Source organism: Lissotriton vulgaris, chromosome 2_2 (assembly GCF_964263255.1).
Source record: "Lissotriton vulgaris chromosome 2_2, aLisVul1.2, whole genome shotgun sequence".
In the NCBI taxonomy this organism is placed as follows: Eukaryota; Metazoa; Chordata; class Amphibia; order Caudata; family Salamandridae; genus Lissotriton; species Lissotriton vulgaris.
In genome coordinates this window covers 325,300,750-325,314,738 of record NC_141688.1, presented here as the reverse complement: position 1 = coordinate 325,314,738, position 13,989 = coordinate 325,300,750, and the positions used below count along the sequence as shown (strand labels likewise).

General features: G+C 50.6%; 1 protein-coding gene across 2 annotated transcripts in view; it reads left to right on the top strand.

Moving 5' to 3' along the window:
- Positions 1 to 13,989, top strand: part of DDB2 (damage specific DNA binding protein 2) — a 123,002-nt gene that overhangs the window by 43,086 nt on the left and 65,927 nt on the right. Inside the window, exon 5 of one of the 2 annotated variants that reach the window (XM_086959715.1) lies at positions 4,448 to 4,593. The exons of the other annotated variant lie outside the window; for it this stretch is intronic. Coding sequence (XP_086815841.1) covers positions 4,448 to 4,593 — 146 coding nt within the window. The remainder of the gene's footprint in view (positions 1 to 4,447; positions 4,594 to 13,989) is intronic. 2 annotated transcript variants of the gene reach the window in all.

Genomic DNA, 13,989 nt, shown 5'->3' with positions numbered 1-13,989 from the left:
GACACCTCACAAGGAAAAGCCAGGAGGGGTTCCCTTGTGGTAGGAGTACAAGCGCCGGGATGCTTACGGGTTACTGTTCGCGCTATACAAATACAACACATTTAGACCTTACTATGCCCGACACCACCGCACGCAACCACGCCGCACACCAACAGACCATCCTCTGGTGAACCCCGCTCACAACAGAGGACACACTCAAGACCATGAAGATCATCCACTGAGGAGCCCCGTTGGATCCCTGCCTATACCACATCTTCCACAGAGCAGCATGCCGCCATCGCCCCCCCCCCCCCCCAGCTTCACCGTACCATCAACTGCTCCATCGAAACCGCCACCTTCCCCGATGACTGGAAACACACAGAGATCAACCCCCTGCTGAAGAAACCGTCTGCTGACCTGACAGGGCTCAAGAACTTCAGACCCATCTCCCGCCTTCCTTTCTAAACCAGGTCATTAGGAAGGCCATCAATGAACAACTCTGTGTTCATAGAAGTGAAACACGTTCTGGACACCTCCCAATCGGGCATCCGAAGGAACCACAGCACAAAGACCGCCGCACTCGTCGCCAATGACATCCGGTCTCTCCTCGACTGGGGCGAGACCGCAGCCCTCATCCTACTGTACCTCTTGGGCACCTTTGACTCCATCTGTACCGCACCCTAATCACGAGACTCCACAACACCCGCATCCACGATAAGGCATTGGACTGGATCCACTCCTTCCTCGTCGGCCAGACTCAGCGAGTTAGACTACCTCTGTTCCTCTCAAAACTTACAGAAGTCAGCTGCGGAATGCCCTAGGGCTCCTCCCTGAGCCTCACCCTCTCGAATATCTACATGGCCTCCCTTGCTGCCATTATCAGACGCCACGGACTCAACATCGTCGCCTACGACACCCAGCTGATCCTCTCCCTCACCAACGAACCCACAACCACCAGAACCAACTTCCCCAGCGGAATGAAGGCCGTTGCTACCTGGATTAAAGACAGCTGCCTCAACTTCAACTCTGACAAGACCGAAGTACTACTCCTGGCCCCCCTTCAGCCTGGGATGACTCTTGGTGGCCAGCCGCTCAGGGACTACCTCCCACACGACGGGCCACGCATGCAACCTTGGCATCATACTGGACTCATCACTCACAATGAACCGCCAAATCAATGCAGTCTCCTCAACCTGCTTCCACACGCTCTGCCTGCTTTGAAATGCATTCAAATGGATTCCCCACAGAATCCAGAAAGATGGCTACTCACACACTCATCACCAGCACACTGGACTATGGCAACGCACTCTACGCCGGCGTCACCCAGAACCCGCTTAAGAAACTGCAGAACGTTCAAAATGCCACAGCCAGGCTGGTCCTCGACATCCCCACCGCAGCCGCATCACACAACACCTCTGACAACTCCACTGGCTCCCAGTCAACAAGAGAATCACCTTCAAGCTCCTCACACACGCCTACAAACCTCTACACAACGAAGGACCAGCGTACCTGAAAAACCGCCTCGCATTCCACATACCCGCTACACAAGTCTGCTCTGCCCAACTCACCCTAGGCTCCGTCCCCAGGGTCCAGAAGACGAGAACCGGAGGAAGTTCATTCTCTTACCTCGTCGCCAAGACCTGGAACACCCTGCCCCTCCGGCAATCCGCGTCGCTGACCCAATTCAAGACTGACCACAAGACCTGGCTCTTCAAATGATCCTCCACTCGGAGGGACCAGCAGTTTCCTTCCTGTGTATATTAGTTTCAAACTTCTTGTAAACCATGGCTAACAATACATCTAGGAACGTAACAGTCATCGTGGATATGGTTAGTGACCCCGTTGCGGTCATTGATGATGGTCAGTGCTTCAATAGCTGAAATGATTTCACCTTTGGTTCCATTCCATAAAACAAGGATGTCGTCGATGTATCTTTAAAAAAATTATGAGATTATTTTTTCAGGAAGCATTCGAAAGAATGTGATCATATCAAATTTGTGCATTAAGAGATTCGCGTAATTTTGGGTAGTACAATTGCCCATGGAAATATCTATGAGTTGTAAATAGATTTCCTGGTACAAACAAAAGTAACTGTGATAGAGCGTAAAATGTAAGGGTTCTAGTAAAAACACCATCAGATCTTCGTCCATACTTGATTGATCAGAAAATATTCCACCAATTCAATACCCAGGTTGTGCAGAATTGACGTGTACCAAGCTTTGACATCAATGGTGCACATAAGCATGTTCTGGTCGTGATCAATTTCCCATTCCTGGATCTTCTGTAAAAATTCGGTCGAGTCTTTAATGTAACGTCTTCTTCTGTCCCAAAGGTTGTAAGTGGCATTCCAAATATGACTGTCTGTTCGTGGATGGATCTCTGGGTAGATACAATTGGCTTGATTGGTGGTGCGGTCAAGTCCTTGTGGATTTTGGTAACCTGTAAATCGCAGGACTTCTTTGGTGTTCTTGTGTTAAATAACATTTGCATCCTTTAGTGATGGTCCCCTTGTTCAAAGCCATGCCTAAGATCTTTTTCAACTCCTTCATAAATTCTCCGGTTGGATTGTAGTCCAATTTCTGGTAGGTAGATGTGTCGAGGACATGGTTGTTTACATTTTGGTTGTAGTAAGTAGAATTCTTTACTACAAGTGCTCCTCCTTTATTTGCTTACCAACAAATTATATCAGGTTCATGGCTAATCGGTGAATGGTCACCTATTCTTTATTTGTCAAGTTGTTATGATGAGTTTTCTTAGCTTTAAATAGGTTATGAATGTCTTTTTGACAATGATCTCGAATGAATTGAGTATTTTGTAGCTTATTATCAATGGTATTGCGTTTGAACTTTCCGATCTTGTGCTTTTGTGACTTCTTGAGTGTGTCGGGTCAATTGACTGTTGATATCTGCTAGGGTTTTAGACCAATCTTCTGCGTCGATTTTGGAAAAAAGTTCATTTTTGAGTTGATTGATTTCACTCCCAGAAGTTTGGATAATTCCTCTACTATTAAGAGGATTAAATCCAAGGACCATTTGTTTAGGATTTCATACCAAGTGTCAAATTTACAGTTGTTTTTGAATAGAGATGGTATTAACGGGATTCTAAGTCCCCTTCTTATCCGTTGTGTACGAAGGTATTTGTGCCTGCAGGTAATCATTGGCTTATCTCCCTCTTTGTCAAATATAACAATTATTTTATGTTGCTCTGAATTGAACCTGTGCTAGAGGCAGCCGCTTCCACTTGTTATTAAAAAGTTAAATCTTTGTGTTTCATTATCTGAAAAAGTAAATGTGTTGGCTCTTTTATCGGTTAGGTTGGAAATGTCATCATAAGACAGGTGTGCTGTTGGGTGCCTTGTGCCTTGATCAGGTAAGGATACAAGTACTTGTTTTGGCTCACGCACTCCGTTTATCTGCTGGGTTGATATACGTGATAATTCTTTTACTAAATTAGGGCGTGTAGTGAGGTATCACTGTCCTCCATTTGGAGTTTAGCGGGGCATCTAAGAGACGTTATCCCTAGGTGGGAGCGCTAGTTCTACTGATTCCTTTACGCTTTTGATCAGAAAGCGAAACCTTCCCGCACACCCTCAATTTAGTAAAAGAATGATCCTGTACATATGCGTGGCAGATAAACGGAGTGTATGAGCCGACACAAGTACTCAAGACCGCCCTTAGACATTGTATTATTAGAATGCTGGATGTTAAATGAACAAACACACATGGTACTGCCCTTTCATTCAGAAGTGTTTTCTTGGTGCTTGCTCTGTGTTTTCGATATTGACATTGTTGTTGTCTCTTTGTCTGTTATGCACTGAGTTGAGGCAGTCTTCTGAGCAGTGGTTAAGACAGCTGAGTCCGTTTGATATTTCAATGCAGTTTGTCAAAATGCTTCACTAATTTCTGCATTCTGCTCCCCACTGTTTATCTTTAGACTTGACCCATACACAATTAAACATCTGAAAAAGAAGTAATTGGTGTGTAAAATACACTTTGCTGCAGTCACTATGGTTTAAAAAACAATATATTTCTCCATTTCCTTGCAAAGCAGAGGCGCAGCCTTATTTCCAAAGATGAGAAATTTCCCTCTGTTGTTCTTACTGCAGTCTTTACAGGTTGCACTCCTGTAATGTCTCCCAAAGAGGCTGCTGTTTCTTGGTCTGCTCAATGGGTGACGGTGCATGTGGTCGTATTGTGGTTGGTTCCCTCTGTATTGTGATTGAGGCCTCTGAACCTGTGCTTAGATGTTCTTTGTGTTTGTAAAGTATTTGTTCGCCACAGATGGTCTTGTAGCCCTGGCTGAGGAGACTGGAGCAGATGGTCAGTCTTGGGTACCAGGACATCCACCACAGAGAGTAACTGAAGAGTAAAGAGTTGCCTTGTTCTTGAATATGGATCATTGGAAGCTGCCCTGCTTGCAGGAGTCTCCATGCAATGCCCTCTTTCTCATTGCCTCCTTTTTGTCTTAGATGGGCGCTGGAGGGGCCATCACAAGGATGAGGTTTAACCCTTTCAATCCTACCCAGCTGTACACATCCTCTGTCTCCGGGACCACCATGCTGCAAGATTTTACTGGGAAAGTTCTTCGTGTGTTCACCAGCACAGACACCTGGGAGTAAGCAGTGCATCTTCTCCTCAAGTTTGGGGCGAAAGTGCTCAGAGGAGCATCATTTCTTTTGTTCTTTGGGATGGAGGAGACATCCTAGGGGAATGGAGAAGGCAGAGAGAGAAGTCACTGCTAAGATCTGGTCAGGACCATTCAGCTTTTCGGTCACAGATAATAGAGAACCGGTCACTAGGATTTAAAAGTGGCTGTAGTAACTGGTCAGTCTGTGGCATCGCCTCACATGTGAACCCGGCCAGTAACATCGATGTTCCAGACTCAGATTAGCATACATATATACATACGTGCTACGCAGTTATTGGAGACCCTGTCTTAAACTTGCAACATAGAATTCAGATACACACCTAGTTATTCCACACCTACTTTTGGCCCTGCCGAGAGTACTGATTTCAATGGATTGCCAATCTGGACCCCACCCTTGCCGTAGGTTTCCTTTTCTAAGACTCTGCTTTATCAGACTCGCTCGTAACCCATTCCCGGGTACTCTCTTTCCTTGATACCCTAAGTCTCTAAGCAAGCCCAGGTACTCGCTATCCCTAGTGCCCTAAACCTTTTAGCCCGTCCCCAGGTGCCTATTTTCCTCAGTTCCCCAAACCTTTTACCCATCCCTGGTGCCTCCTTTACCCAATATCCCAAACCTCTCTGCCCATCCCCGGGTTCTCGCTTTCTCTAGTACCTCAAATCTGTTAGCCTATCACCGGGTACTCGCTATCCCCAAAACTCCAAACCTTCTTCGTCCCTATTCCAGGGCAGACCCAGTGGGTGATGTAAATCCCAGTGAAGTGCGGATATTTGTTCCTAAATGTGGAATCCAGTTTCTGTCTGCAATGCTTTTTGAGTCCTGAGAGGAATGTCGCTGGTGTAATGTAGACAGTCTCAGCGTGGTGTTCTGGTACGCACCATCTTTCATGGAGTCGGAGGCGTGCAACCACCGCCACATAAGAGCTCCCACCTCCTGAGGGCGCGGTCTAGGACTGGTGAGTAGGTCATTCATCTTGAACGGGACGTTGTGTTATGTTGTTATTTAGTTTCTGTTCTGTTTGAATATACTTCCTCATAGCACGTATCCTGTGACGACCTCTGAGTTACGCTGTCGTAAGCCAACTTTCCAGACGTTTTAACATAAGATTCAGTGAAACCTCTGGTGCAGGGGCTTCATAATGGACAGCAAGCAAGCCTGACCATGTCCTGCTCATGGGCTGCCATTTGAAGAGGCTGCGATGTTTGCCTGTTTGTCTTTTACCCTTCGTAGTGTCTCTCTAGGATAATGGTGGGCCATTTTATTTCTTTCCATTGTGTCCCACCATCCATCTTGTGGCTCCTAGTGCAAGTAGTCCTTTCCCTCACATCCAGTAGAGCACGCATCTCCCCTTTACCACCTAGGAGAGGTGCACCCAGAGTTCTACCCTGACCCGACAGTCGTCGTCACCACTCGCATGCTCCTCCTACTGCAAAACATTATTTATCAGGGTTGAAGGTTTCAAGTGATGTATGTGGAATCTAGATACAAGCTTAGTTTGCAAGCTCTGAATAGTTTAGGTTATCCACATGCAAGTCCTGGTCACAGCAAGGGCTGTGTACTCCGAGGTAGCGCAGCCAGCACACACGTTATGTGCATGCATGTTTATATTGCGACTGAGTATCAGAAAATTAGTTTGTAAGGAACAGAAAGTGACAAAGGGAAAGATTCAATTTATGCTCCTGTATCAAACAGGAGGTTCTCTTCTGGTGGTACTCTTATGCCAGGAGCAGCTTGAAGTTCTCTTCTGGTGGTTCTCCGATGCCAGAAGCAGCTTGAGGTTCTCTTCTGGTGGTACTCCAGTGCCAGGAGCAGCTTGAGGTTCTCTTCTGGTGGTACTCTGATGCCAGGAGCAGCTTGAGGTTCTCTTCTGGTGGTACTCGGATTCCAGGAGCAGCTTGAGGTTCTCTTCTGATGGTACTTGGATGCCAGGAGCAGCTTGAGGTTCTCTTCTGGTGGTACTCTGATGCCAGGAGCAGCTTGAGGTTCCCTTCTGATGGTACTTGGATGCCAGGAGCAGCTTGAGGTTCTCTTCTGGTGGTACTCTGATGCTTGGAGCAGCTTGAGGTTCTCTTCTGGTGGTACTCCGATGCCAGGAGCAGCTTGAGGTTCTCTTCTGGTGGTACACGGATGCCAGAAGCAGCTTGAGGTTCTCTTCTGGTGGTACAAGAATACCAGGAGTAGCTTGAGGTTCTCTTCTGGTGGTACTCCAGTGCCCGGAGCAGCTCGAGGTTCTCTTCTTGTGGTACTCTGATGCCAAGAGCAGCTTGGGGTTCTCTTTTGGTGGTACTCCGATGCCTGGAGCAGCTTGAGGTTCTCGTCTGGTGGTACTCCGAGGCCTGGAGCAGCTTGAGGTTCCCTTTTGGTGGTACTCCGATGCCTGTAGCAGCTTGAGGTTCTCTTCTGTTGGTACTCCGATGCCTGGAGCAGCTTGAGGTTCTCTTCTGGTGGTACTCCGATGCCTGGAGCAGCTTGAGGTTCTCTTCTGGTGGTACTCCGGTGCCTGTAGCAGCTTGAGGTTCTCTTCTGTTGGTACACCGATGCCTGGAGGAGCTTGAGGTTTTCTTCTGGTGGTACTCCGATGCCAGGAGCAGCTCGAGGTTTTCTTCTGGTGGTACTCCGGTGCCTGGAGCAGCTTCAGGTTCTCTTCTGATGGTACTGCGTTGCCTGGAGCAGCTTGAGGTTCTCGTCTGGTAGTACTCCGGTGCCTGGAGCAGATTGAGGTTCTCGTCTGGAGGTACTCGGATGCCAGGAGCAGCTTGAAGTTCTCTTCTGGTGGTACTCTGATGCCTGGAGCAGCTTGAGGTTCTCATCTGGTGGTACTCCGGTGCCTGGAACAGCGTGAGGTTCTCTTCTGGTGGTACACGGATGCCAGAAGCAGCTTGAGGTTCTCTTCTGGTGGTACTCGGATGCCAGGATCAGCTTGAGGTTCTAATTCTGGTGGTACAAGGATGCCCGGAGTAGCTTGGGGTTCTCTTCTGGTGGTACTCTGATGCCTGGAGCAGCTTGAGGGTCTCTTCTGGTGGTACTCTAATGCCTGGAGCAGCTTGAGGGTCTTTTCTGGTGGTACTCTGATGCCTGGAGCAGCTTGAGGTTCTCGTCTGGTGGTACTCCGATGCCAGGAGCAGCTTGAGGTTCTCTTCTGGTGGTACTCTGATGCCTGGAGCAGCTTGAGGTTCCCTTTTGGTGGTACTCAGATGCCTGGAGCAGCTTGAGGTTCTCTTCTGGTGATACTCTGATGCCAGGAGCAGCTTGAGGTTCTCTTCTGGTGGTACTCCCGTGCCTGGAGCAGATTGAGGTTCTCTTCTGATGGTACTGCGTTGCCTGGAGCAGCTTGAGGTTCTCTTCTTGTGGTACTCCGATGCCAGCAATAGCCTGAGGTTCCCCTTTGGTGGTACTTGGATGCCAGGAGAAGCTTGAGGTTCCCTTCTGATGGTACTCTGATGGCAGGAGCAGCTTGAGGTTCCCTTGTGATGGTACTTGGATGCCAGGAGCAGCTTGAGGTTCTCTTCTGGTGGTACTCTGATGCTTGGAGCAGCTTGAGGTTCTCTTCTGGTGGTACTCTGATGCCAGGAGCAGCTTGAGGTTCTTTTCTGGTGGTACACGGATGCCAGAAGCAGCTTGAGGTTCTCTTCTGGTGGTACAAGAATACCAGGAGTAGCTTGAGGTTCTCTTCTGGTGGTACTCCGATGCCTGGAGCAGCTTGAGGTTCTCTTCTGGTGGTACTCCAGTGCCCGGAGCAGCTCGAGGTTCTCTTCTTGTGGTACTCTGATGCCAAGAGCAGCTTGAGGTTCCCTTTTGGTGGTACTCCGATGCCTGGAGCAGCTTGAGGTTCTCGTCTGGTGGTACTCCGAGGCCTGGAGCAGCTTGAGGTTCCCTTTTGGTGGTACTCCGATGCCTGTAGCAGCTTGAGGTTCTCTTCTGTTGGTACTCCGATGCCTGGAGCAGCTTGAGGTTCTCTTCTGGTGGTACTCCGGTGCCTGTAGCAGCTTGAGGTTCTCTTCTGTTGGTACTCCGATGCCTGGAGCAGCTTGAGGTTCTCGTCTGGTGGTACTCCGAGGCCTGGAGCAGCTTGAGGTTCCCTTTTGGTGGTACTCCGATGCCTGTAGCAGCTTGAGGTTCTCTTCTGTTGGTACTCCGATGCCAGGAGCAGCTCGAGGTTTTCTTCTGGTGGTACTCCGGTGCCTGGAGCAGCTTGAGGTTCTCTTCTGATGGTACTGCGTTGCCTGGAGCAGCTTGAGGTTCTCGTCTGGTAGTACTCCGGTGCCTGGAGCAGAATGAGGTTCTCGTCTGGAGGTACTCGGATGCCAGGAGCAGCTTGAAGTTCTCTTCTGGTGGTACTCTGATGCCTGGAGCAGCTTGAGGTTCTCATCTGGTGGTACTCCGGTGCCTGGAACAGCGTGAGGTTCTCTTCTGGTGGTACACGGATGCCAGAAGCAGCTTGAGGTTCTCTTCTGGTGGTACTCGGATGCCAGGATCAGGTTGAGGTTCTAATTCTGGTGGTACAAGGATGCCCGGAGTAGCTTGGGGTTCTCTTCTGGTGGTACTCTGATGCCTGGAGCAGCTTGAGGGTCTTTTCTGGTGGTACTATGATGCCTGGAGCAGCTTGAGGTTCTCGTCTGGTGGTACTCCGATGCCAGGAGCAGCTTGAGTTTCTCGTCTGGTGGTACTCTGATGCCTGGAGCAGCTTGAGGTTCCCTTTTGGTGGTACTCAGATGCCTGGAGCAGCTTGAGGTTCTCTTCTGGTGATACTCTGATGCCAGGAGCAGCTTGAGGTTCTCTTCTGGTGGTACTCCCGTGCCTGGAGCAGCTTGAGGTTCTCTTCTGGTGGTACTCCGATGCCAGCAATAGCTTGAGGTTCCCCTTTGGTGGTACTTTGATGCCAGGAGCAGCTTGAGGTTCTCTTCTGGTGGTACTCCCGTGCCTGGAGCAGATTGAGATTCTCTTCTGATGGTACTTGGATGCCAGCAATAGCTTGAGGTTCCCTTTTGGTGGTACACGGATGCCAGGAGTAGCTTGGGGTTCTCTTCTGGTAGTACTCCAATGCCTGGAACAGCTTGAGGTTCTCGTCTGGTGGTACTCCGGTGCCTGGAGCAGCTTGAGGTTCTCTTCTGGTGGTACTCCTAAGCCTGGAGCAGCTCGAGGTTCTCTTCTTGTGGTACTCTGATGCCAAGAGCAGCTTGAGGTTCCCTTTTGGTGGTACAAGGATGCCAGGAGCAGCTCGAGGTTTTCTTCTGGTGGTACTCCGGTGCCTGGAGCAGCTTGAGGTTCTCTTCTGATGGTACTGCGTTGCCTGGAGCAGCTTGAGGTTCTCGTCTGGTAGTACTCCGGTGCCTGGAGCAGATTGAGGTTCTCGTCTGGAGGTACTCGGATGCCAGGAGCAGCTTGAAGTTCTCTTCTGGTGGTACACGGATGCCAGAAGCAGCTTGAGGTTCTCTTCTGGTGGTACTCGGATGCCAGGATCAGCTTGAGGTTCTAATTCTGGTGGTACAAGGATGCCCGGAGTAGCTTGGGGTTCTCTTCTGGTGGTACTCTGATGCCTGGAGCAGCTTGAGGGTCTCTTCTGGTGGTACTCTGATGCCTGGAGTAGCTTGAGGGTCTTTTCTGGTGGTACTCTGATGCCTGGAGCAGCTTGAGGTTCTCGTCTGGTGGTACTCCGATGCCAGGAGCAGCTTGAGTTTCTCGTCTGGTGGTACTCTGATGCCAGGAGCAGCTTGAGGTTCTCTTCTGGTGGTACTCCCGTGCCTGGAGCAGATTGAGGTTCTCTTCTGATGGTACTGCGTTGCCTGGAGCAGCTTGAGGTTCTCTTCTGGTGGTACTCTGATGCCAGGAGTAGCTTGAGGTTCTCTTCTGGTGGTACTCCAGTGCCTGGAGCAGCTTGAGGTTCTCTTCTGGTGGTACTCCGATGCCAGGAGCAGCTTGAGGTTCTCTTCTGGTAGTACTCGATGCCAGCAATAGCTTGAGGTTCCCCTTTGGTGGTACTCTGATGCCAGGAGCAGCTTGAGGTTCTCTTCTGATGGTACTCTGATGCCAGGAGCAGCTTGAGGTTCTCTTCTGGTGGTACTCCAGTGCCAGGAGCAGCTTGAGGTTCCCTTTTGGTGGTAGTCCTATGCCTGGAGCAGATTGAGGTTCCCTTTTCGTGGTACTCTGATGCCAGGAGCAGCTTGAGGTTCTCTTCTGATGGTACTCTGATGCCAGGAGCAGCTTGAGGTTCTCTTCTGGTGGTACTCCAGTGCCTGGAGCAGCTTGAGGTTCTCTTCTGGTGGTACTCCGATGCCAGCAATAGCTTGAGGTTCCCTTCTGGTGGTACTCCAGTGCCAGGAGTAGCTTGGGGTTCTCTTCTGGTAGTACTCCAATGCCTGGAGCAGCTTGAGGTTCTCGTCTGGTGGTACTACGGTGCCTGGAGCAGCTTGAGGTTCTCGTCTGGTGGCACTCCTAAGCCTGGAGCAGCTTGAGGTTCTCTTCTGGTGGTACTCCGATGCCAGCAATAGCTTGAGGTTCCCTTTTGGTGGTACACGGATGCCAGGAGTAGCTTGGGGTTCTCGTCTGGTAGTAGTCCGGTGCCTGGAGCAGCTTGAGGTTCTCTACTGGTGGTACTCCGATGCCTGGAGCAGCTTGAGGTTCCCTTCTGGTGGTACTCCGATGCCATGAGCAGCTTGAGGTAATCTACTGGTGGTTCTCTGATGCCAGGAGCAGCTTGAGGTTCTCTTTTGGTGGTACACGGATACCAGGAGCAGCTTGAGGTTCTCTTCTGGTGGTACTCCGATGCCTGGCGCAGTTTGAGGTTCTCTTCTGGTGGTACTCCAGTGCCAGCAATAGCTTGAGGTTCTCTTCTGGTGGTACTCCGATGCCTGGCGCAGTTTGAGGTTCTCTTCTGGTGGTACTCCGATGCCAGGAGCAGCTTGAGGTTCTCTTCTGGTGGTACTCTGATGCCAGGAGCAGCTTGAGGTTCTCTTCCGGTGGTACCCTGATGCCAGGAGCAGCTTGAGGTTCTCTTCTGGTGGTACTCCAGTGCCAGGAGCAGCTTGAGGTTCTCTTCTGGTGGTACTCCAGTGCCAGGAGCAGCTTGAGGTTCTCTTCTGGTGGTACTCCAGTGCCAGGAGCAGCTTGAGGTTCTCTTCTGGTGGTACTCCAGTGCCAGGAGCAGCTTAAGGTTCTCTTCTGGTGGTACTCCAGTGCCAGGAGACGCTTGAGGTTCTCTTCTGGTGGTACTCCAGTGCCTGGAACAGTTTGAGGTTCTCTTCTGGTGGTACTCCAGTGCCTGGAACAGTTTGAGGTTCTCTTCTGGTGGTACTCCAGTGCCAGGAGCAGCTTGAGGTTCTCTTCTGGTGGTACTCCAGTGCCAGGAGCAGCTTAAGGTTCTCTTCTGGTGGTACTCCAGTGCCAGGAGACGCTTGAGGTTCTCTTCTGGTGGTACTCCAGTGCCTGGAGCAGCTTGAGGTTCTCTTCTGGTGGTACTCCAGTGCCAGGAGCAGCTTGAGGTTCTCTTCTGGTGGTACTCCAGTGCCAGGAGCAGCTTAAGGTTCTCTTCTGGTGGTACTCCAGTGCCAGGAGACGCTTGAGGTTCTCTTCTGGTGGTACTCCAGTGCCAGGAGCAGCTTGAGGTTCTCTTCTGGTGATACTCAGATGCCTGGAGCAGCTTGAGGTTCTCTTCTGATGGTACTCTGATGCCAGGAGCAGCTTGAGGTTCTCTTCTGATGATACTCTGATGCCAGGAGCAGCTTGAGGTTGTCTTCTGATGATACTCTGATGCCAGGAGCAGCTTGAGGTTCTCTTCTGGTGGTACTCCAGTGCCTGGAGCAGCTTGAGGTTCTCGTCTGGTGGTACTCCGGTGCCTGGAGCAGCTTGAGGTTCTCGTCTGGTGGTACTCCAGTGCCTGGAGCAGCTTGAGGTTCTCTTCTGGTGGTACTCTGATGCCAGGAGTAGCTTGAGGTTCTCTTCTGGTGGTACTCCAGTGCCTGGAGCAGCTTGAGGTTCTCTTCTGGTGGTACTCCGATGCCAGGAGCAGCTTGAGGTTCTCTTCTGGTAGTACTCGATGCCAGCAATAGCTTGAGGTTCCCCTTTGGTGGTACTCTGATGCCAGGAGCAGCTTGAGGTTCTCTTCTGATGGTACTCTGATGCCAGGAGCAGCTTGAGGTTCTCTTCTGGTGGTACTCCAGTGCCAGGAGCAGCTTGAGGTTCCCTTTTGGTGGTAGTCCTATGCCTGGAGCAGATTGAGGTTCCCTTTTCGTGGTACTCTGATGCCAGGAGCATCTTGAGGTTCTCTTCTGGTGGTACTCCCGTGCCTGGAGCAGCTTGAGGTTCTCTTCTGGTGGTACTCCAATGCCAGCAATAGCTTGAGGTTCCCTTCTGGTGGTACTCCAGTGCCAGGAGAAGCTTGGGGTTCTCTTCTGGTAGTACTCCAATGCCTGGAGCAGCTTGAGGTTCTCTTCTGGTGGTACAAGGATGCCAGGAGTAGCTTGGGGTTCTCTTCTGGTGGTACTCTGATGCCAGGAGCAGCTTGAGGTTCTCTTCTGGTGGTACTCTGATGCCAGGAGCAGCTTGAGGTTCTCTTCTGGTGGTACTCTGATGCCAGGAGCAGCTTGAGGTTCTCTTCTGGTGGTACTCCGATGCCTGGAGCAGCTTGAGGTTCTCTTCTGGTGGTACTCGGAAGGCAATAGCAGCTTGAGGTTCTCTTCTGGTGGTACTCTGATGCCAGGAGCAGCTTGAGGTTCTCTTCTGGTGGTACTCCTGTGCTAGGAGCAGCTTGAGGTTCTCTTCTGGTGGTACTCCAGTGCCAGGAGCAGCTTGAGGTTCTCTTCTGGTGATACTCAGATGCCTGGAGCAGCTTGAGGTTCTCTTCTGGTGGTACTCTGATGCCAGGAGTAGCTTGAGGTTCTCTTCTGGTGGTACTCCAGTGCCAGGAGCAGCTTGAGGTTCTCTTCTGATGGTACTCTGATGCCAGGAGCAGCTTGAGGTTCTCTTCTGATGGTACTCAGATGCCAGGAGCAGCTTGAGGTTCCCTTTTGGTGGTACAAGGATGCCAGGAGTAGCTTGGGGTTCTCTTCTGGTGGTACTCCAGTGCCAGGAGCAGCTTGAGGTTCTCGTCTGGTGGTACTCTGATGCCAGGAGCAGCTTGAGGTTCTCTTCTGGTGGTACTCCGATGCCTGGAGCAGCTTGAGGTTCTCTTCTGGTGGTACTCGGATGCCAGGAGCATCTTGAGGTTCTCTTCTGGTGGTACGCTGATGCCAGGATGAGCGGTGTTAGTTGTTGTCTAAGATGACACTGGCCTGGCGGTGCAGCCCGTAAAGTTGCATTAGAGTCTGAGACTATGTTGTCCTAGTTCAGCAGTCTCTTCTGGAGGCCTGCATGCCATGACACTGTGCTAG